This window comes from Eumetopias jubatus, unplaced genomic scaffold (assembly GCF_037043125.1).
Source record: "Eumetopias jubatus isolate StellerSeaLion01/CBP00866 unplaced genomic scaffold, mEumJub1_p1.0 scaffold_6, whole genome shotgun sequence".
In the NCBI taxonomy this organism is placed as follows: domain Eukaryota; kingdom Metazoa; phylum Chordata; class Mammalia; order Carnivora; family Otariidae; genus Eumetopias; species Eumetopias jubatus.
In genome coordinates this window covers 109,099,364-109,119,519 of record NW_028274812.1, presented here as the reverse complement: position 1 = coordinate 109,119,519, position 20,156 = coordinate 109,099,364, and the positions used below count along the sequence as shown (strand labels likewise).

At 49.4% G+C, this 20,156-nt stretch overlaps 2 protein-coding genes across 6 annotated transcripts; both read right to left on the bottom strand.

The window, feature by feature from the left end:
- Positions 1-3,624: 3,624 nt before the first annotated feature.
- On the bottom strand, positions 3,625-8,215 carry TREML1 (triggering receptor expressed on myeloid cells like 1). Its single transcript, XM_028097656.2, has 6 exons — positions 8,112-8,215; positions 7,581-7,913; positions 5,569-5,677; positions 5,087-5,172; positions 4,538-4,590; positions 3,625-4,178 (listed from the first exon to the last, which is right to left on the bottom strand). Exons 1-6 carry the CDS (start codon positions 8,152-8,154, stop codon positions 3,867-3,869), a joined length of 936 nt encoding a protein of 311 aa, XP_027953457.2. The 5' UTR covers positions 8,155-8,215; the 3' UTR covers positions 3,625-3,866.
- A 2,846-nt stretch (positions 8,216-11,061) lies between these two features.
- TREM2 (triggering receptor expressed on myeloid cells 2) lies at positions 11,062-16,474 on the bottom strand. Of its 5 annotated transcripts, XM_088023999.1 has the most exons (6): positions 16,342-16,474; positions 14,557-14,717; positions 13,829-13,946; positions 13,233-13,323; positions 12,373-12,566; positions 11,062-11,412 (listed from the first exon to the last, which is right to left on the bottom strand). In XM_088023999.1, exons 1-6 carry the CDS (start codon positions 16,379-16,381, stop codon positions 11,225-11,227), a joined length of 792 nt encoding a protein of 263 aa, XP_087880125.1. In that variant the 5' UTR covers positions 16,382-16,474; the 3' UTR covers positions 11,062-11,224. The 5 variants fall into 5 exon arrangements, with proteins under 5 accessions (XP_087880125.1, XP_027953487.1, XP_087880126.1 ...); XM_028097686.2 differs by lacking the exon at positions 13,829-13,946 and having other exon boundaries at positions 11,068-11,412; positions 14,557-14,907; XM_088024000.1 differs by lacking the exon at positions 13,829-13,946 and having other exon boundaries at positions 11,225-11,396; positions 14,557-14,907.
- Between the last annotated feature and the right edge of the window lie 3,682 nt (positions 16,475-20,156).

Genomic DNA, 20,156 nt, shown 5'->3' with positions numbered 1-20,156 from the left:
CCCTTGCCATTTCTTTTACTATGTTTTTGAGGGTTTTTCTCTTGCTGTAGGAATTACAATTAGTATTTTAATTTAAAACAATCCAGTTCACATTTATATCAATTTAATTTCAACAATGTAGGAAAACTTTGATCCTATATAGCTCCATTCCCTCCCCACTCTTTCGTATTATAAATGTCATAAAAGTTACATCTTAATACATGGTGTGCCTGTCAACACAGATATGTAAATACTGCTTTATGAAGTTATGTTTTAAATGAGATACAAGGGAGGGAAAGCCAATTTTCTTTTTCTTTTTTTTTTATTTATTTGACAGAGAGAGACAGCGAGAGAAGGAACACAAGCAGGGGAAGTGGGAGAGGGAGAAGCAGGCTTCCTGCAGAGCAGGGAGCCCAATGCAGGGCTCGATCCCAGGACCCTGGGATCATGACCTGAGCCGAAGGCAGATGCTTAACGACTGAGCCACCCAGGTGCCCCAAGCCAATTTTCTTAAGTAAAGACTCCTGGGGATGATGCAAGCCATTGGTTTCCAGAGTTCTAAAAAAGTTGATTCTGGCTATTTTTGTCAATTTTCTTGTTTTTATGGAACAGGGAATTTTTTTATAGAGAAAGAGAGTGAGCAGAGGGAGGGTAGAGGCGGAGAGAGAAGGAGAAAGAGAATCTTAAGCAGGTTCCATGCTCAGTGCAGAGCCTAATGCAGGGCTCAATCTCAGGACCCTGAAATCATGACCTGAGCTGAAATCACAAATGGGATGCTTAACCAACTGAGCTACCCAGGCACCCTTGAAGAGAGAATTTAAGGAGGGCACTTGTTATGATGAGCACCAGGTGTTATTATGTAAGTGATGAATCACTAAATTCTGCTCCTGAAACCAATATTACACTATACATTAACTAACTAGAATTTAAATAAAAATTAGGCGGGGGGGGGGGGGAGAATTTTCTGAGTTCTTTAACCATTTTCTTTTAAGTCATTCTCAATGTACTTTTAATTTGCATTTCCCTTAGATGAAGTTAAACATCTTTATTATGTTTATATTTCCTATTTTATGAGCTATATCTATATATCCTATTAAGTATTTGTTTTCTAATTTATTTGTAGTAACCCCTACTGAGCTCTCTGCCTTTGATGAGTTGTGCTTTTGTCATGGAGAAAAAGATATCAGTCTTTCCTTATTTTAATGTATCAGTTTAAATATATCAATGAATTCTTTTATGGCTTCTGAGTTTTGTATAATTTAAAGAGCATTTTCCTCGCTAAGATTATTTTAACTATTCCCCCATGGTCTTTCAAGTATTTTTTAAAAATTAACTTTATCAAAACAGAATTTACATACAAGAAAGTGCACCTATTTTTTTTAAAGATTTTATTTATTTATTTGACAGAGACACAATGAGAGAGGAAACACAAGCAGAGGAAGCAGGAGAGGGAGAAGCAGGCTTCCTGCCAATCCAGGGAGCCCAATGCAGGGGTCGATCCTAGGACCCTGGGATCATGACCTGAGCCAAAGGCAGATGCTTAATCAACTGAGCCACCCAGGTGCCCTGAAAGTGCTCCTATTTTAATGATGGGCTTTGACAAATATATACACCCAGGTAACCACTACCACAGTCATGATAGAAAACATTTCAGTCACCCCAAAAACTTATTTCAGCCTTCTCTACATTCATTACCCCCACCCCAACCACCACCATGAGCACAAAATACTCTCGTTTTTTTCATTGTCTTTATATCTATGATTATTTTCCCCTGGTCATTTCTTATTTCATTCTTCTTTTTAAGTTAATAGCTAACACTTTGTCTCCTTTATTTCATCTCATTTCAAAGAACAAGCTCTTTTATTTATGTATTAGTTATATAATTTTCCTTCTTTCAAATGAACTAGCAGTTTGAGTAAGATGCTTAATTCTTGTTGTTTCCTCTGAGAACTGCTTTAGCTGCATTCCAAAGGTTCTGATATGAAGCAATGGCCTTGTCATGTCACCTGCATTTTCTTTGCTTTGTTTTCATATGTTTCTTATGATAAAATTTAGAAGATCTGTATTTTCATCTCAGAAGTTACTGTTATAAGTGAGATTCTGGTTGGTATTCATAGGCTTCTACCATGAGCAATGATGGAATTAATATATTTCCTTTTCCTCCTTCCCTCTTCTCTACCAGCCAATTGATCTTAGTATTTTCCTTTGTGTTGTTAAATATACTTTTACTTCTGTCAGGCTATAAAAAGTTCAAACTACATTCAGACCAGAGTAACTTTTTCCCAGAGGGGTTCTTTTTAGACTTTATTCTGCCCTTCCCCCACATTCTCTCCCTACCCTCATTGCCTCTCCTCCCCAGCAGGCAAGTCCCTAGTTATCTTAGCCAGGGAAAAGGAGGGCTTAGTTGATTGGTGGGCAGCTGCTGTCTCCACAAGGGACAGAAGTAAATTTATGTTCTGTCACAGGCTGCGACTCTATCAGGGGAGGCTCAGAACATCCTGCCAGAGTTCCCTGAAAATAGCATCACTAGGCCTACCCAGCTGGAGCCCAGGGTACACACCCTGCCTGTCCTTTCTCAGGTACCTAGACCAAACTCAGGGCCTCTCCAGATGGTGAAAACCACTTTATGCCTAGCTCTCCGTGATTGTAAGAAGAATAGGTGCCTGAGCACCTCATCCTCTCCATCTGTCTGTCATCTCAATATGGGCAAAGAGTTTCAAATTGAACAGTTTCAGAAGAAATCCTGGCAGAGACCTTAAAGGCTCTTCCACCCCCAGCCTGGACTAGCTTTCATTTACATTTGACAATGGCCACACCTTTACCATTCATTCACCTTCTTCCCATGCCATGCCTTTGCTCCACTGGGCTCTTTCCCGGCTCCAGATTTCAGGCCAAAGAGTACAGTGCTACCAGATGTCCACCCATTTGAGAGCCAGCTCTGATAAAACATGTCTGCAGAGGTCTTTTATCTCCTGGTGCTTAAAAATCCTTGGTCCTGCCAAGGAATAGGCTTGGGATTTATTTCGATTTCTGATCTTACTCCAATTTTTTTTATTTTTTATTTCAATTCAATATAGTTAACATATAGTGTATTATTAGTTTCAAGGATAGACTAGTGATTCATCGGTTGCATATAACACCCAGTGCTCATTAGTTCAAGTGTCCTCCTTAATGCCCATCATCCAGTTACCCCATCCCACTGACCTCCCCTCTAGCAACCCTCAGTTTGTTCCCTTAACATCACTCCTATTTCTTTTCAGCTCCATCTCTCTCACCCCATCTGTCCTGAGTCTCCTTTCACTCACATTATCCCCTTCCTCCCATCATATGTTGTCACATCAGAAGATGCCGCTTGTTTACAAGGTGCAGAGCAGAAGGCAGAAGAAATCTCTAGACTTAAGCTAATGGATCTATAATTTAGGTGCCATGAGAAAGGCAGGAAATACTTTTGAAGAAGTGTTCTTAGTGCCCCTCGAATCAAACTGCATCACAGTATTCTGACCAGAGAATGAAACTATGTCCCTACAGGCAGAACAGGCACCAGATCATGCAGCACAAACTCTGGACCAGAATCTTCAGTTCCCAGGCCATGGGAATAGTCAAACTCAGGCCCTTTCCTTCCCCCTCAAACATCAAGAGCTCATATATTACCAATCAGAGTTTATTTAGCTCAGTAGTAAAATGGCAGAGGAACAAGCATGGGGGACTCCCAAGACACCTCAGTCACATTTAAGTCTCACTTTCCAGGTCAGAAAAGTCAAGATGTTAGATTAGAACCTAAAGTCCCTAGCTGCTCTGATATCGTAAGGGTCTAGGGCATGGGCTGGCTGGCTGGATGCACAGAGTTCTGAGGATGGTCTCCGTGAGTGTATGGTATGATGGACGGCTTAGCTGGGTGGCATTTGGCCATTCAGTGGATCCTGGGCTGGCTCAAGGGAGGCCCCTCCAACCTTGTCCCTTCCAGGGAAGATGACTGTGGCATATGTCACAGGCTTGGAGCACGTTAGGACCTTAGGAGGCAGAGGGGGCGATGAGGATTGGGCTGGGGGTGGGGATTTCTCTGATGGGGGATCAAGAGGTACGCTATAGGTGGTATTGTCAAAGGAAGGTGGTGAGTCGAGCCTAGCATATGGAATGTCCGATGGCAAATCAAGTCCCAGTCCAGAGTTGCTGATATGGTGGGCCACTGAGGAGGTGGCCTGTAACAAAAACAGGTGAGTGAGGCAGAGAGAAAATGCCCCTTCTGCCCCAGTTCCCTTTGGGGGGGAAGCCCAGGACCACACTGGATCTGTCTCTCAAATCCTGAGTATGTCAGTGGGCAAGAGGGCTTCCCTTTGAAGATTTTTAAGCCCTAACTTTCTCCCCAAATCGGGGAGGGTGAAATACCCAGGTGGGAAGGTGGAAGACAACTGGTGCCAAGTTTACAGCATTTAGGAAGAGGGTATGGACCCTGACTGGGCCCCAGTCTTTTTCTACCCCCTTATCCTGGGACCTCTCACTGAGCTGGACCGATGGAAGGTCTGGGGAGTTTGGCTGGGGGCCTGCAGAGGCCTCTTACCATGCCTGGAATGCCACTGCTCTGAGGTTGGCCACGGACACCAAGCCTGTTCCCTGGGAAGACAGAGGATGACACCACAGTCTGCTTCCCATTCTGGTTCAGGGCCCATCCCCTCACTACCTTCAGTAGTCCCTGAAGCCTCATTCCTGGTCCAGACCCTTCATCCCACTCCTACCAGCAAACCTTACCCACTGCCTCCCCAGTTCTGCCCCAGCCTGCCAGGAGCCTCCCACCCACTTACTGCTTCCAACTCCCTTCATCCTGCCTCAACACTCAGCCTGTCTACTGAATCCCTTCCCTCACCTCCTCCAGTCACCTGTCTATCCCACTGCCCACCCTGTCTGATTCCTATCTGTCCCCAGGACAGCTCCCACTGAATCTCCTTCCCGTCCACCCCTCATCTGGGAACTTCTAGGATCCGAGGGCCTTACTAAAGCCTAGACAAGCCCATCTACAGGGGACACAGACTGAGTCCAGCATTGTCTACAAGACCAGCTGGTACATGACCAGCGGGGCTATGCTGGGGTCAGCGGGTGGACAGCTACCTACCTTTCCTCTTGGCCATCACAGCAAACAGCACCACTGCCACCACCAGCAGGCTCAGCAGGAGCATGGTGCCCCAGATCAAGGGGATGCTGAAGGACATAAAGGTGTAGGTGAGCTCAGGCCTGAACCTGGCAGGAAGCTGCTCACCAGGAACCCCGGAGCGGTGGAGAGGGGTGTTGTTCTTGGTGAGCCATGGTTGCAAGAAGAGGATTTGAGGGATGGAATGAGGAGGGCATACTCAGGCAGGGCAGAAGGAGAAACACATTATCAGGGTATCCTGGCTGGAGACCACTGAGATAAAGGGTCATTGCTGAACTGGGATAGACAGGCAGGTCTGCCTGACCTCCTGCCTGATCAGAAGTTCCCCAGGGGTGGAAGGAACCATAAGGTTTCCCCTTGAGTTAGCCTGGGGCTCTGAACAATCTTTCACCCCCTTTCCCACCACCACCCTTTTCCCAGCCACCGAATACAGCTCTTGTCAGTACCTCTTATCCTGGCTGGGTTCCAAAGGGCTGGCACTATCCACAGTGTCTGAGGAGGGGCCATCAGCCAGACTCCCAACCTTATAGGTCTCCTCCTCTTTCAGGCTAGGAGCTGAGTCAGAAGGAAATATTAATGAGCACATAGCCATCCATGGTGGGCAGGGTCACAGGCCTGTTAATATCTGAGGGGCTGGGGGGAGTGGGTCTGAGGAAGGAGAGATTCCAAGTAAGAAACACTAATGTGGGCTTGGCATATTCCTCAGGGGCCCTAATTCTGGAGATCAGGGATGGGTTCTTTCCATATTTACCTGGTTGTGACCAGGCCCATTTTCCCCTCCACCACCAGCTCCCATCCCTTGCCCCACCTTCCTTCTTCACCTGCTCCCCCACACTGCCCCCGAATAGGTTCTCCACTCTTATCCTCAGTGGCAACCTTGCTCCTGGTGCTTATCGATTGGTTTCTAAAAGGGCCTCAGCACAGCCTGCTAGACCTCTCCATATACCTGCAACCATGTGACCCCCCCCCCCCGCCCTGCAGGCTGGTTGAGCCCATCTGAAGCTCTGCCCTCAGGATCTAAGGAATTCTAGGGTCACCCCTAATGTGAAACAATCCAAGTGATCCTTGCTGAGAGCCTTGCTCAGACCCCAAGTCTTGGTTTTGTGACAAGGCTTCCATCATCCCTGCAACATGCTCAACTTCTGGCTGTGGGACTCAGGGTTGGGCCTGAGGATCTGTCTTGGGAACCTGGCCAGTCCTTCTAGACTCTCAGGATAGGAGTCTTCCTTGTTCTCAGAGGCTCATCATTCCTACCTCCCACCTTAAGCCAAACCAGGATCTGGAGATGCTGTTTCTCCCCTCTTGCCTGCCTATATCCTGCCCTCCTGGTGCCTTCTAAGCCACTCGTATCCTCCCTGAAAGCCACACTCCACCAGCTGGCCTGAGCATCCTCTACATCCATCCTCTACAGCTATTGGGCCCCCAGCACCTGCCCCTCTCTCCAGTGCATCTGTCCTACGAGCTGGAGTTACTAGACCTTAGAGTGTTGGGGAAGGAGGACAGAGGATGACATAAAATGATGATCATGGACCAGAGATGAGAGGGATTCTAATGACAACTTAGTCCACCTCATAATTAACAAATGGGGGGAAAACCAAGAAGAGGAAAAAGGCCTTTCTTCATTTCCTGATTTGGGGATTGGGCACAAATTACTTGAGAAAGACCTGAAAATGAAAGACTCATCATCCATAAAAGAAAGGTAGTAGCAGTCTCCACTTCTGCAGGCAACCTGGCCATTTTCCTTCCAGAACATTTTTTTTTTTACAACATCCAATTTTTCTGGAAAATTTCTATTTCTACTTTAGAATTGTCTTTTAATAAATGCTTAGACATTAGAAAGTTGTAGCCTGTGAGAGAAAACCACAGCCTATCAAAATAAAGTACTTTCTATATTCAAAATAGGGTTGACAATACCGATATCTATTAGTGACATTTTCCTCTTTTTTTTAAAACAGAATGAGTTGAAGTAATTCAGGCACCAAATGCACCCTGCTTGAAGGTGAGGCACATACTAGATGCCCAGTGAAGACAAAATTAAATGAAACCCGGATTTGGTCATTTTAAGCCATCAAACCCATTATAACAGGAGTAATAAACTGGAAGATTTAAAAAAAAAAAGGAATTCCAGGTTGCTATGTCCAAATTAAAACTTTAAAATGCTTCTAAGGGGAAAAAAAAATAATATCAAGTATGTTGAAAATGCTGCAGGAGGAGGCCAAGGTCATGGGTGAGGAAGGAGAATGTGCCTTCCAGTGGAGAGACCCGCTGGTGCGGGTTGGGGGAGGGACCCACTGTCTGGCTGTTGTATCTCAGACTGCTCACCCAGTTTGGTTTCCGGTCCCTGGGGAGCTGTCAAAAATATCTCCTCCCTCCTCCTGCTAAGGATCCCCATCCTCCAAGGACCCAAGAGCAGCCGGTGGGGGCAGGGAGGGGCAATGGCCAGCCGAGGAGAACTCACCTGGAGGGAGCACATCCAAAGCGACTCTGTGCACCGTCTGGGGCCCCGTGGCCCCCTCCACCACGCAGCCATACTCCCCGGCATCCTCCTCCCGCAGGGTAATCATCTCCACCTGGAGCAGGCCGCCCCCCAGGTCGGTGAGAAACATGCGCTCGCCCCCAGAGGCTCTGCGATTCACAGCCGAGGACACCAAGGTCTGGCACCCCTCTGGCAAGACCCGGCACCACACCTTCCGAGCCTTGATGTCCTGGAGCCCGTAGTGGCACTGCACCAGAATGGAGCCCCCCACAGGGGCCTGCAGCACATCCGGGAAGGTGCCCGCTGAGCCCTGGCCTAGGGAAGGAAAGGACATGGGAAGGCTGGGCAGGAGCTGCGGGAACTTTCCAGTCCACCCACTGCCACAGGGGCACAGGCACGGAGAGGTCCACCTTCTGGGCCCTACATATGTTATTGTTGCCTCGATAATGCTGGTTATTCCTGGGCCTGGAGCGGAGTGTAGGGGGCCCTGAGTGCACCTCCTTCTAACCTTACCTGCCAGTCCCAGGAGCAACAGCAGTAGCAGGTTGGGGCCCATGGCAGGTCGGGCAGATGTCAGCTCTGGGGCTTGCCTGGCCACTGACACAGCATTCCCCAGGGAGCAGGAAACATCTGTCTCAGACAGTCACATGGGGCTCTCGGAGACCATGGGGTGGGAGGCAGGCACTGGGGGCCCCTCTGTGGGTGGGGATAAGGTGCCCTTCCGAAGCCTGGTTGATTCAGTGCTTGGGAAGTTGACCATGAGGGTCAGTAGGGGTGGGCGAGGCAGGGTGAGAAGGCCCAAGGACAGGCAGAACCTGGGCTCCTGGGGCCCAGCTAAGGGATGAGGTGGGAGGAGGATCCCAGTAACTGGAAAGCAATAGAGAGAGAGGGAAGAGAATCCTCAGGGTCTTCCAAAGATCAAATTGGAGGATGCAGAAGTGTGAAGGAGGAAGGTGGCAGAGCACACAGGCCTGAGCTCTCAGGAGACTGTCCAGTCCTGCTGCACGACCTCACAGCAGGAGGCCCCACTCTGAGGTGCCCTGGATGGAACCCGCCTTCATTCACTGTGCCGGGTGCTCTCAAGACTTGGCAGCGTGCACCCATGTTCTCCAGTTCTGGCAACTGCATCCATCCTTTGATAATGACGCCCCATTTCCTCTTCCCCCGTTTTCTGGAACTCCTTAACTAGTTGGATACTGAACCTCATGGATTCATCTCATTTTCCTATCTTTCCTCTCTTGTTTTCCATCTTTTTGTCCATTTTGTTCTGATTTCAAGAAGACACCCTCATCTTTTTCTTCCATCCCTTCTATTATTGTCTTGTGTTTAGTTCCTTAGTATTTTCAATTTACAAATATAAAATTTTACAAATATAAGGTTTCTTATTCTCCAGATATTTCTTATAGCATATTATATTTGTTTCAAGAATATACTAGCCTGTCTGTTGGGAGACAATTCTCCGTGCATATTTTCACATATCTGCATGGTCTGGGCACTGATCAAGCTTTGTTCTAGCGTGACTGAATAGCAAACATGCCTTGAATGCTAGAGAGAGTGTATCAGCTCCAGAGGGACTTGCTTAGGCAGATCGACCCCCTCCCTCGAGAAGAGCTGTTTACCTTCCAGAGTAAAGGTGTCTCTCTCCCAAGACAGGAAGATGGGCTGATGCTGTATATAAACTCCAAGCCTCATCCTTGGAGGTTCTTCTCCCGTGACACAAGCCCACTGCTGGCACAGAAAACATCTGGCCCCCATTCACATTGCCCTGTGCAAAACTGGGATTTGGGGACCCTGCACCAAATGTGGGTGATAAACCTCCTAACCTGGGACAGTGGTGTTCAGAAAGACAAGGGCGGGCAAGGTGGGGATGGCTGAAAGGGGCACGCTGCCCCTGACCTAGACATCACACCTAGAAATGGGCTAAAGAAACCACCCTCCCCCCTTCCTCTCCCCTCCGTTCTCTCCTCCTTCCCTCTCCCTCTGCCTCTCTCCTTCCTTCAGGAGCAAGGGAGCTACCAATGGGGACTGGGAACAGGAGCCCAAGAAAGCCAGACAGTGTGTGAAGCTGGAAGTGGTGAGAGGGTGACCAGCTGTCCCGACTGCCTGGTGCTGTGAATTTTCCTGGGGGCATGAGACTTTTGGTGCTACACTGGCAAAATGTTGGGCAAACTGGACAGGTGGGTAAGCCTCATGGGTGACGTGGAAGTGCTTATATTTGTCCTGCCAATATGCATCAGGTTTTCTTCGATTTCCTTACAAGAAAGCTATTACACTAATGGGCCGTGAAGAGGAGACCTGTCCTCAATATGTAACCAGGTGTCTGAAACAGGTAGAGTCCACCCCTTTGCATGTGACCAGGCTGCAGGGAGGTGTCAGATTGTGGGTATTAGAGAAGAGGAAGGAAGCCAGTGTTCATCTGGGACCTGCTCTGCACCAAACATCTGGCCTGGGACTTTCACTGATGGTATTTCTTTCAACCCCACAAAACCCCAGCAAAAACAGGGTTGATTTGTTTGTTTGTTTTGTTTTTTAATAGGTGAGGTTCAGAGGGGTTAAGGAACTTGCTTCAGGTTTCTGAGTAGGGGGCAAATTTGGAGCTAAATTACCTGACCCCCTTCAGTCCCGTGTGCGCCCCAGAGAGTCCAAGGCAGGGGATCCCAGTGGCGATCCAAACCCTGAGGGGGACGTCAAAATGTGGCAGAGGAAGAAAGAGAAAAGGCCAAGCTCTCAAGAGCAGGCAAGCAGCAGGCGCTCTCCAGTGTCTCACACGGGGGACCGTCCCCTGCCATCTTGTCGGCCGTGGTGCTAGCAGGTGGACAGGTTCACCCCTGGCTGCTAGACTGTGCCTCAGGTCTGCGGGAAGGAGATGGGGGCCCAGGACCTGATGAGGAAGCTTGACATGCCGCTGAGTCTGAGGACCTGGGACGCATAGCCTGGACCAGTGTCCCGGAGCTGGGGACAGGGCCAGTGCGACAGCCTCTCTGGGTAGTGGGCAGGGCTGGGCTGGGCTGTTTCCGGGGAGTGATGTGTAGACATGAGGCTGGACATGAGGGCTGCATCGGGGGTCCTTCCACAGGATCCCAAACCCCAGGAGCCCATGCCCATCGTAGGGGGCAAAGCCCTGGCCACAGGGGCTCCTGGGCTTCCACCTTGCCAAGGCCAAAGATGGGAGTGCCTCGTTTCCTCCTCTTCCTGCAGCCCTCCCTGGGCAAGTCTCCATCCCCTCCCTCTCACTCGTGGCTGCGGTGGTGTGTTGTGCTTGGGGGAGAGATGAAGTTCCTGAGCCACCCTGGCTGTCCCTCTGCCCCACTCCTCAGGTCCCAATATCCTCGTGGTTCACTTCCTCACCTCCTCCCAGGGCTTCTCCAGCGGTTCCTTCTGATGCCCTCTAGCATGACATCATCCTGTCCCTTCTGCACTCCCAGTCTGCCTAGTCATTTGCTCCTCAGCACTTTATTTTTTTATTTTTATTTTTTTTTTTTAGATTTTATTAGAGAGAGAGAGAGAGAGCACAAGCAGGGGGAGGGGCAGGCAGAGGGAGAAGCAGGCTCCCCACAGAGCAGGGAGTCCGATGCAGGGCTCAATCCCAGGACCCTGGGATCATGGCCTGAGCCGAAGGCAGACGCCTAACCGACTGAGCCACCCAGGCTCCCCCTCAGCTCTTTATCTTTTAACACACCATCTGGCTGACGTTTATTGTGTCTGTCTTCCTCCCCTCCCACTAGTTCGTGGCTCTGTGTGGGCAGGAATCTTGACCCGTTTTGTTCACTGTTGTGTCTCCGGCACCTAGAATGGTATCTGGCACAGAAAATATCTGTTGAATAAATAAATGAATAAATGAGTAGGCTTGAGCTAGAGGGAAGGGCAACTTGAACACCAAGTGAAATTTACACTTCCAAGCTCTGCTGGGGACTTGGGGTGACATCATTCCCTTTTGAGCCTCAGTTTCCCTTCTGTGTAGTGAGAAGCTCAGACCAGTGGTTCCCGGCTCTGGTATGCTGCACTATATAAGTCAAGTTGTGGTTGTTCGCCCGTAGGGGAAGTAACAGGAGGAAAGCAAAGCTCTGGGGAAGGGAGTGTATGAGTCAGCTGGGATGGACTGGGGCAGGGGTGGGCAGCAATAATCCTAGAATAATGCTCCTGAGGGGCAGGAGGCAAGTGGAGGAGAAGGGAGCCAGACTGGGTGCTAGAGAAATCCCAGAGGAGGAGGCAGGATTCAGTAATTAGATCTAGGGAAGGGAGCCAGAAGAAGACAAAGATGGGTGGCGTGGAGACTTCGAGAATGGCTGGATGCAATAGCCTAAGACCTGAGGCCCCAAGGGGTCAGAACTTTTATCTCATCCTTGGCCAAATTCATTCTCCTAGCCCTGGAGCAAGAGAGAGGCCTTCCCAAAGCCCCAAACCATCCTATTAAACATGAAGTCTTGGATTTATTTGGGAGAGTATTTAATGCCCAATGTATAGAAGTTGACAAATGTTCTCCTCCTTCCCCCCCCCCCCACACACCCTTCTGTTTCCTGGACCAGGGGAAGCAGAGGATGGGCAGGCTGCCCTTTTGCCAAAGCAGAACCAGGAGTCATGGCGGCCAAGGGGCCAGTGTGCAGGCTGGGGTGGTTCAAGCAGGCCTCTCCTGGGCCTCGTCCCATCGGGGGTCCTCTTCTCTCATGTGTCTCTCCGCTCTGCAACTGACCGAAGCTCACATGGCTCCTCTGAGCCCCACCTCGCCACCCCTGCGCAGTCCACCCCCAGCCACTGCTGTGCTCCTCATGCTCACCTGTTAGGGTCTGGAGCTGGTAACCTGGGTCATGGCCACAGTGCGGCTCACTGGCCAGGGGTGTCCCCAGTTTCTGCCCACGCCAGGCCACAGCCCAGAGGGCACCGGCTGCTAGAAACTTGCTGAGAAAGATGCAGGCCAGGAGGAGAAGGATCGAAGTGGGTGGGAAGGGCATGTCCTCTTTGGAGAGACTCCTTGGAGACACAAGGAGGACATGAGGGAGGCCTTGGGTGGCCCGCACACTGAACTCTGCCCTCGGAGAAGGAACAGGGAGACACTGGGAGCTCTCAGGGACCTAGAATAACTCTCTACCCAGCACCACAAGGCTTTGTGGGCTTGGGGGAGCCTGTAATCAGGATCCACCTGCTGAACGCATTTAAACACTTCCCTTGCGGAGCAGTTACCTGCTGTTGTTCGTGATGGTATAGTGGCGGGGGGGGGGGGTGGTGCACATGTGTACTCTGTGGTTACATTAACAATATTTCAACACCAGTACATAGGCATGAACCAATCAGAGCTGATTCTGGTCCTACCAAAGGAGCAGGTATCTGCTAGGGGTCCCAGTCTTACACTTAAACTTGTATTGTTGCTAAACTGTGGACTGTCCAAGGGCTGCCGGGGGCGGAATGGGAGGCTGAGCATTCAGAAGGCTTGGAGCAGCAGTTATGTATAAAAAAAGAGAATTTCAATATTTTAACAACTGGCATGGCCATACCAACACACAGTGGCTGGTTGGAGGGGTGTTCAGACAAATCATCTCCAGGCCCTTTCATGCTCTAATTGTCTTCAAATCTGTAGTTAGTTCTAGGACCCCAGCCTCCATCCCATGCCCGGGCTTTAGCAGAGACCCGTCTCTATACCTGGAGATGCTGGGCTCCACATGGATGTCCTTGAAGCCTTTGGACTCTTCGGGGATCCAGAGATCTCCAGGGTCCAGGTGATCAAGGGGGTCTGTGGGAGACAGAGCCTGTGAGCTTCTAGTCCCTCCTCGAGGCAGCTGGCTGCAGTGGGGAGAACGCATCTGGGTATGGTGAGGCCCCCTGGGCTCTGGCCCAGAGCAGATCGGGTCATTAGCCTCTCTGAGCCTCAGTCTCCTCAACCTGTAAAGTAGGTCAAATAGAAACACCTCCTTTATAGTAGTGTTGCAGGATTCAGGGAGAGCATCCTGTATAGTGCTTAGCACCTCATTGGAGCTTGGTAACTCTCACCCTCCCATTACACAGGGTCTTTGGGAAGGTCAAGTGGATGAATGGATGGAAAATTTGTGTCCCTTCACCCCATTCTCCCCCTTCCCAGCATGTAACAGAGTGATGGACGTGGGGTTTGGGTCTAGGGCAAGCCATCTCCCCTCCGCTCCCCACCTTAGACCTTAGACAAATGGCTCATTTCCACCATAAGGGGCCATGTTGTAGGGGAGGAGGTGGGGAAGGGGGAGAGTCAGAAAGGGGACTCGTACCCCCAGATTTCTTCTCCATGGGGACACACGGTGGTCTGGAGACACAGGCAGAAGTCTTCCCTGAAGGGCTTCCCTGTGCCAAGGTCAGGGGTGGGGAGGACCCCGCTGCCTGGCAAGCCTGGAATGAAGACCCCAGGTCAGCTCAGCAGCAGGAGGCTGGGGCATGGGCTGTCACTTACCCCCAAGCACTTTTAACCCTGTCACCTCATGGGTGCCTCACAGGAGCCCTGTGGGGGCAGCAGGACAAACATCATCATCTCCATTTAAAGATGAGGATGTGGAGGCCCAGAGAGGCAAGCACATCACCTGGGGTCACAAGCAGTGCCCCTTCCTCAGGCTGTTTTCTGCACCAGGTTGGTGCTTACTTTGTTGGCAGGTCCTTTGGGTAATTGGGTGAGGGAGCAAATGAACCTCCTCCTACTCCTTAAGGGCCGCTTTAGGTGTTCACATCCAAACTGGATGCCAAATGGATAAAGCTGTTTGGAGAGGCAGGACCACAGCCAGCTCATTCGGTGCTTTGTGCAAATTAGAGGCCAGGACCTTCCTGCCAGGGATGCGGTCCTGCCCCAGGGAGCGCAGCCTGGAGAGAGGCGCAGTGAGCAACCCGCACAGCCATCCACCGTGGCCCTGAGTGGGAGGGCAAGAGCCACACGGTGGGTGTTCCCAGACATCAGGGACCTAGTCCCAGCCCAGGGGTGGGCCAGCGGTGCAGTCCGCCACACACTCACCAGCCAGCACCTCCACCAGGACCTTCCTGAGGGTGTCGGCCTCATCCCGGTACAGACTCTGGCACTGGTAGAGGCCAGCATCGTGGGCTTGAAGATTCCGCAGCGTGATAGTGAGAGTGCCACCCAGGGCGTCATCCACAATGGCCGTGCTCCCATTCCGCCTCGTTAGGAAGGACAGAATCCATGAGCGATGGGTGCTAACGACCCGCTGGCACGGGCCCCCTTCATCCAGCTGGCGGCACCAGGCTTTGCGTCTTCCCCAGTGCTTCAAGGAGTTGTAGGGGCAGGAGACCTGCAGGGACTGGCCTGCCATGCCCTGGAACACCGTCGTGTTGTGGGCTCCGGGCAGCTCTGGGGAGGAGACCTTCCTTCACTCTTTGTTCATTTACCAAATGTTTCTCAAATACCCACTGTGTGCAATGACCAAAGGGATAGAAATCTTGCCCTTAAGGAGCTCAAGTTCTTATGTAAGTTGGGAGAAGGTGCACAGCCCACCGTGACACCCAGGTCCTAGGTCTGGCTTTAACACCGTTGGACTTGCTGGGCATTTTTAAAGAAGTAAATGACCGTCTCTGGGCCTATTTCCAGAGACATTGGTCTTGAAGTTCCCTCCAGTTCTATTCTACACATTTTCTCCCTATCATAAGGGACCCTCTCCAACTCAAGCGAGCAGGGCCAGTGACCTCTCAGCTTGGGCTGGATACCATCTCCCGGCCCTGGCCATTCATGCTTACTCTGCAGCTGCCCACGCCCACACTGGCTCTGCATCTTCTCCTTCTGACCTTTGGCTCCCGGCTTCCCTATTTCTGTGGCTTTGTTCCCCTTTCAGGAGAGACTCATCTCAGAGCTATTTTGGGGGAGACATGAGGCTGCTATTTTGGGGACCTTTCTTGGGGCAGGGGAGACAGGCTTAGAGTGCAGTCTATTGCCAGGGCAGAAACTCAGAAGAATCACCTGGAGCCCTCTGCCTCAACTTTCCCTCTCTTGGTCCTCCCTTACCCCATCTTCAACCATATGGTGACAGAAACTTGGAAGACAAAATCAGGGAGTGAGTGGCCTGCCTTTAGGAAGCAGTGCTCCCTCCACTTGTCACCCTGTCCATCCCTCTGCCTCCAGGCAGCCCCCCGCCTTCCCCTCATTCCACTCCTAGCTAAGAAGCCTCAGGATCAGGGCTCCGCTGGAACAGCCTCTCCTCTCACCAGGCTTGCCTATTGCTCTAAAGGAACAAGAGGCACCTTCCCCCAATAAAAGGAGGTAGTTGTGTGCAAGAATCTGGGGTGTCAGCTCTCCAACTCAGTGACAGAAATCTTCAGCCCCCTTACCTCCCTTCCAGGGCAGAGGACAAGAGGACCCTCACATCAGCAGAAGAGGCACCCCGAAGATGCACATGCTTGGTTGTGGGTTTCTTCCCTCCCACACTGCCATCCTTCTGGGGCTAGCGGTTCATAATTTTAGGGGCTCTTATCCATGCCCCTCAAAACTTCCCCCAGCTGCTAGCTAGTGCCTGAGATGTCACTATCAGAATTCCTTCCTTTTCCGTGTGGCCAGAATCCACCAACCCCTTATACTTCCACCTGTATGAAGAGTCTGACAGTGGGCCCTCACAGTGGAGAGGGAGGGAGAGCATAAAGAATGTGGGGCGGGTGGGGAAAAGAGGGGTGCAGAACATGCTGTGGATTTTAACCGCCTTTATAGTTCAGCCCAGGGCTCCCCACCCACCCGCCCACCATATACTCAAGGAGGGGAAGGAGAGACGGCAGGGGCAGCGGAGGGACGGGGTCCTACCTGTGACGGCGAGCAGGATAAGCAGCCAGAGAAGCTCCATGCCTGCTTTCCCTGGTGGAGGGCAAACGCAGGGTACCTTGTGCAAGATCTCGTCTTTCCCTTGAATTGCAGAAAAGAGAGGGTTCAGGCACGTCAAGTGCTGCCCACAGGAACTGGGCTCCTGGGGATTGAGAAATAGGACTGGGGTCTGGCTTCATGATTTAGGGAGGGGTTGTGGGGGGGGGTGGGGAGGAAGGGAGAGGAGGAGCCAGCCACTGCCTCCCAGCAGCCGGAGGCTGGGGATCCCATACCTCCGAGAGGCCAGCCTGCCCTACTGCCCCTGCCGGCCAGAGTGATCCTGCATGGTTGGGGCTGGTCAGTGTCCAAGGCACAGTCCTCACTGCTGTGTTCAGACCCTCCTCCTGCCACTCACCCACTCACAGGACCTGCCACACTCTGGTTCCAGCCTTGCAAGGGATAGGGAACTGCTGGGCCCTCAACCAGCCCCTCTTAGTCCTTCCCTCCAGGCCAGCATTCCTGTAGTGTGGCAGCATTGGACTTCAAGTTCCTCCTTCCTCAATTCCTGTGTGTGCAACCACTCATCCATAACCTCTCTGTGTCTCAGTTCTTACATCTATAAAATGGGAATAATAATAGTGTGTAGAGTTATTGGGAGGGTAACATGGACTTCCACAGGCAAAGTGCTTTAGAATAGAGCCTAACTGGCTCCCCGCTCAGTGGGGAGTCTGCTTCTCCCTCTGACCCTCTTCCCTCTCGTGCTCTCTATCTCTCATTCTCTCTCTCTCTCTCTCTCAAATAAATAAATAAAATCTTAAAAAAAATTTATTAGAATAGAGCCTAACTAGTACTATTATCCTAGTTAGCAGGGGAGGGGAAGATGGGCTCTCCACGAGAGGGAGAATTTTCTCTTCCACCTGCAATCTCCTGCCCAAGTTTATCCTCCCTTGCACAGCTGGATACCTCCTATGTGCACATGCTCACACGGGCATTATTTTGTGCACGCACACACCTATGGGACAATACAGGACGTGACATTTGCTGGAGTTCCGGGGCGGGTGCTTTCCCCACAGGTGTGGGCCCTTGAAGGGTGATCCAGGCACAGGGACTTGCATGGGCAAAGGCAAAGTGTGAAATGGCTCGGTGGTGAATCAGGGATGGGGTTGGGGAGGTGGGTCATTCCCAGGGGCAGGAAGTCGGGTCGTGCTGGGAGAAGTAACTGGAGAAGCTGAAAGAGCCCACAGGGACCCACAGATTATCAGTCTACTTTGGTTCCTTGCAAGAGCTCACTGATTTGTTTTTATTCACTTTACCCTTATGTATTGTGCATTTACCATATGTACAGGGAATGTGTTTGGAGATGGTGGTTAATGATAAACATAAGACAGTCCTTCACTTAGAAATCAAATGCCCAGTCTTGACCTAATGGCTCAAGAAAAGAAGGGTCTGAGGCCACCTGAAAATCACTCTATAGGCACCCTTCTATGGTCTTTTTTATAAACCCAGGATTATTGGCATATCATTTACATACACAAAAATTCACCCCATTGGGTGTCTACTTCTATGAATTTTGACAAACTCATATATCTCTGTAACAACTACCACAAGCAAAATACAGAACACTTATATCAGCCCCCAAAAAAGTTCCCTCGTGCCCCTGTTAGCCAATCTCTTCCTCTCCAACTCAGGTCCTGGCGACCACTGCTCTTCCTTCTGTTCCTACAGCTTCCTGCCCTTTCTAGAATGTCTTTTTCCCAGAACCATATGGTATGTAGCCCTGAGTTTTGTTTCTTTCACTTATCAAAATGTATTCAGCACACATGAAGTTACACTTCTGAGTAATTCATTTCTTGTTATTGCTGAATATATGTCATTGCATAGCTGAACCACACATACTTTATCCATTCACCAGCTGATGAACATTTGAGTGGTTTCAAGTTGGAGGCAATTATGGAAAAGGCCACCATAAGCATTCATGTACATATATTTTGTGTGATCATATGCTTCATTTCCCTTGGCTAAAATCTAAAGAGTGGTAGTGCTGGATTGTGTGGTATGTGTCTAACTTGAAAAAAGCTGCCACACTGTGTTGCAAAATAGCTGTATCATTTTTGCATCCTAGTCAAGACTTGATATTGGCAGGGTTTGGCAAAGCCATTCTAATAAGTTTGTGACAGTATCTCATTATTCTTTTAATTCTATTTTCATAATAACTAACCATGTTGAACATCTTTCATTGTTTACTTGCCACCTATATACCTCTTTTTGGCAAAGTATGAATCCACATCTTTGTCTATTTTTTATCATTGATTATTATTACCATCATTATTGAGTTGTAAGAATTCTTTATATATTCTGGATACAATTCCTTTCTCAGAGATGTGATCTGAAAATGTTGTCTTCCAGTCTGTAAGTTGTTTTATGTTTCCCTTGATAGTGTTTTTTAAAGAGTAGAAGACTTTAATGCTGATGAAGTCCAATGTACTGATTTTTAATTTATGATTTGTGCTTTTTGTGTCCTGCTAAGAGTATTTTTCCTACCTCGAAGGCACAAAGATTTTCTCCAATGTTTTCTGTTAGAAGTTTTATAGAGTTAGATTCTACATTTTGGTCTATGATACATTTTCAGTTAATTTTTGCTTGTGCTGTGAGATATGATTTGTGGTTTGTTTGCCTCTGGATATCCAATTGTACCAGCATTGTTTACTGAGAAAACTATCCTTTCTGCATTGAATTGGCCTGGTCTTTTTGTCAAAAATCGATTGACAGCTAGGGCTATTTCTTTTTTTAAAAATTTTTATTGTTATGTTAATCACCATACATTACATCATTAGTTCTGTAGTGTTCCATGATTCATTGTTTGTGCATAATACCCAGTGCTCCACGCAGAATGTGCCCTCTTTAATACCCATCACCAGGCTAACCCATCCCCCCACCCTCCTCCCCTCTAGAACCCTCAGTTTGTTTTTCAGAGTCCATCGTCTCTCATGGTTCATCTCCCCCTCCGACTTACTCCCCTTCATTCTTCCCCTTCTGCTATCTTCTTCTTTTTCTTTTTTCTTAAAATATGTTGCGTTATTTGTTTCAGAAGTACAGATCTGTGATTCAACAGTCTTGCACAATTCACAGCGCTCATCATAGCACATACCCTCCCCAATGTCTATCACCCAGCCACCCCATCCCTCCCACCCCCATCACTCCAGCAACACTCAGTTTGTGTCCTGAGATTAAGAATTCCTCATATCAGTGAGGTCATGTGATACATGTCTTTCTCTGATTGACTTATTTCACTCAGCATAACACCCTCCAGTTCCATCCTCGTCGTTGCAAATGGCAAGATCTCATTCCTTTTGATGGCTGCATAATATTCCATTGTGTATATATACCACCTCTTCTTTATCCATTCATCTGTCGATGGACATCTTGGCTCTTTCCACAGTTTGGCTATTGTGGACATTGCTGCTATAAACATTGGGGTGCACGTACTCCTTCGGGTCCCTACATTTGTATCTTTGTGGTAAATACCCAGTAGTGCAATTGCTGGATCGTGTGGTAGCTCTATTTTCAACTGTTTGTTGAAACAAACACCACATCCCCACCAACATCTGTTGTTTCCTGACTTGTTAATTTTAGCCATTCTGACGGGTGTGAGGTGGTATCTCATTGAGGTTTTGATTTGGATTTCCCTGATGCCAAGCAATGTTGAGCACTTTTTCATGTGTCTGTTGGCCATTTGGATGTCTTCTTTGGAAAAATGTCTGTTCACGTCGTCTGCCCATTTCTTGATTGGATTATTTGTTCTTTGGGTGTTGAGTTTG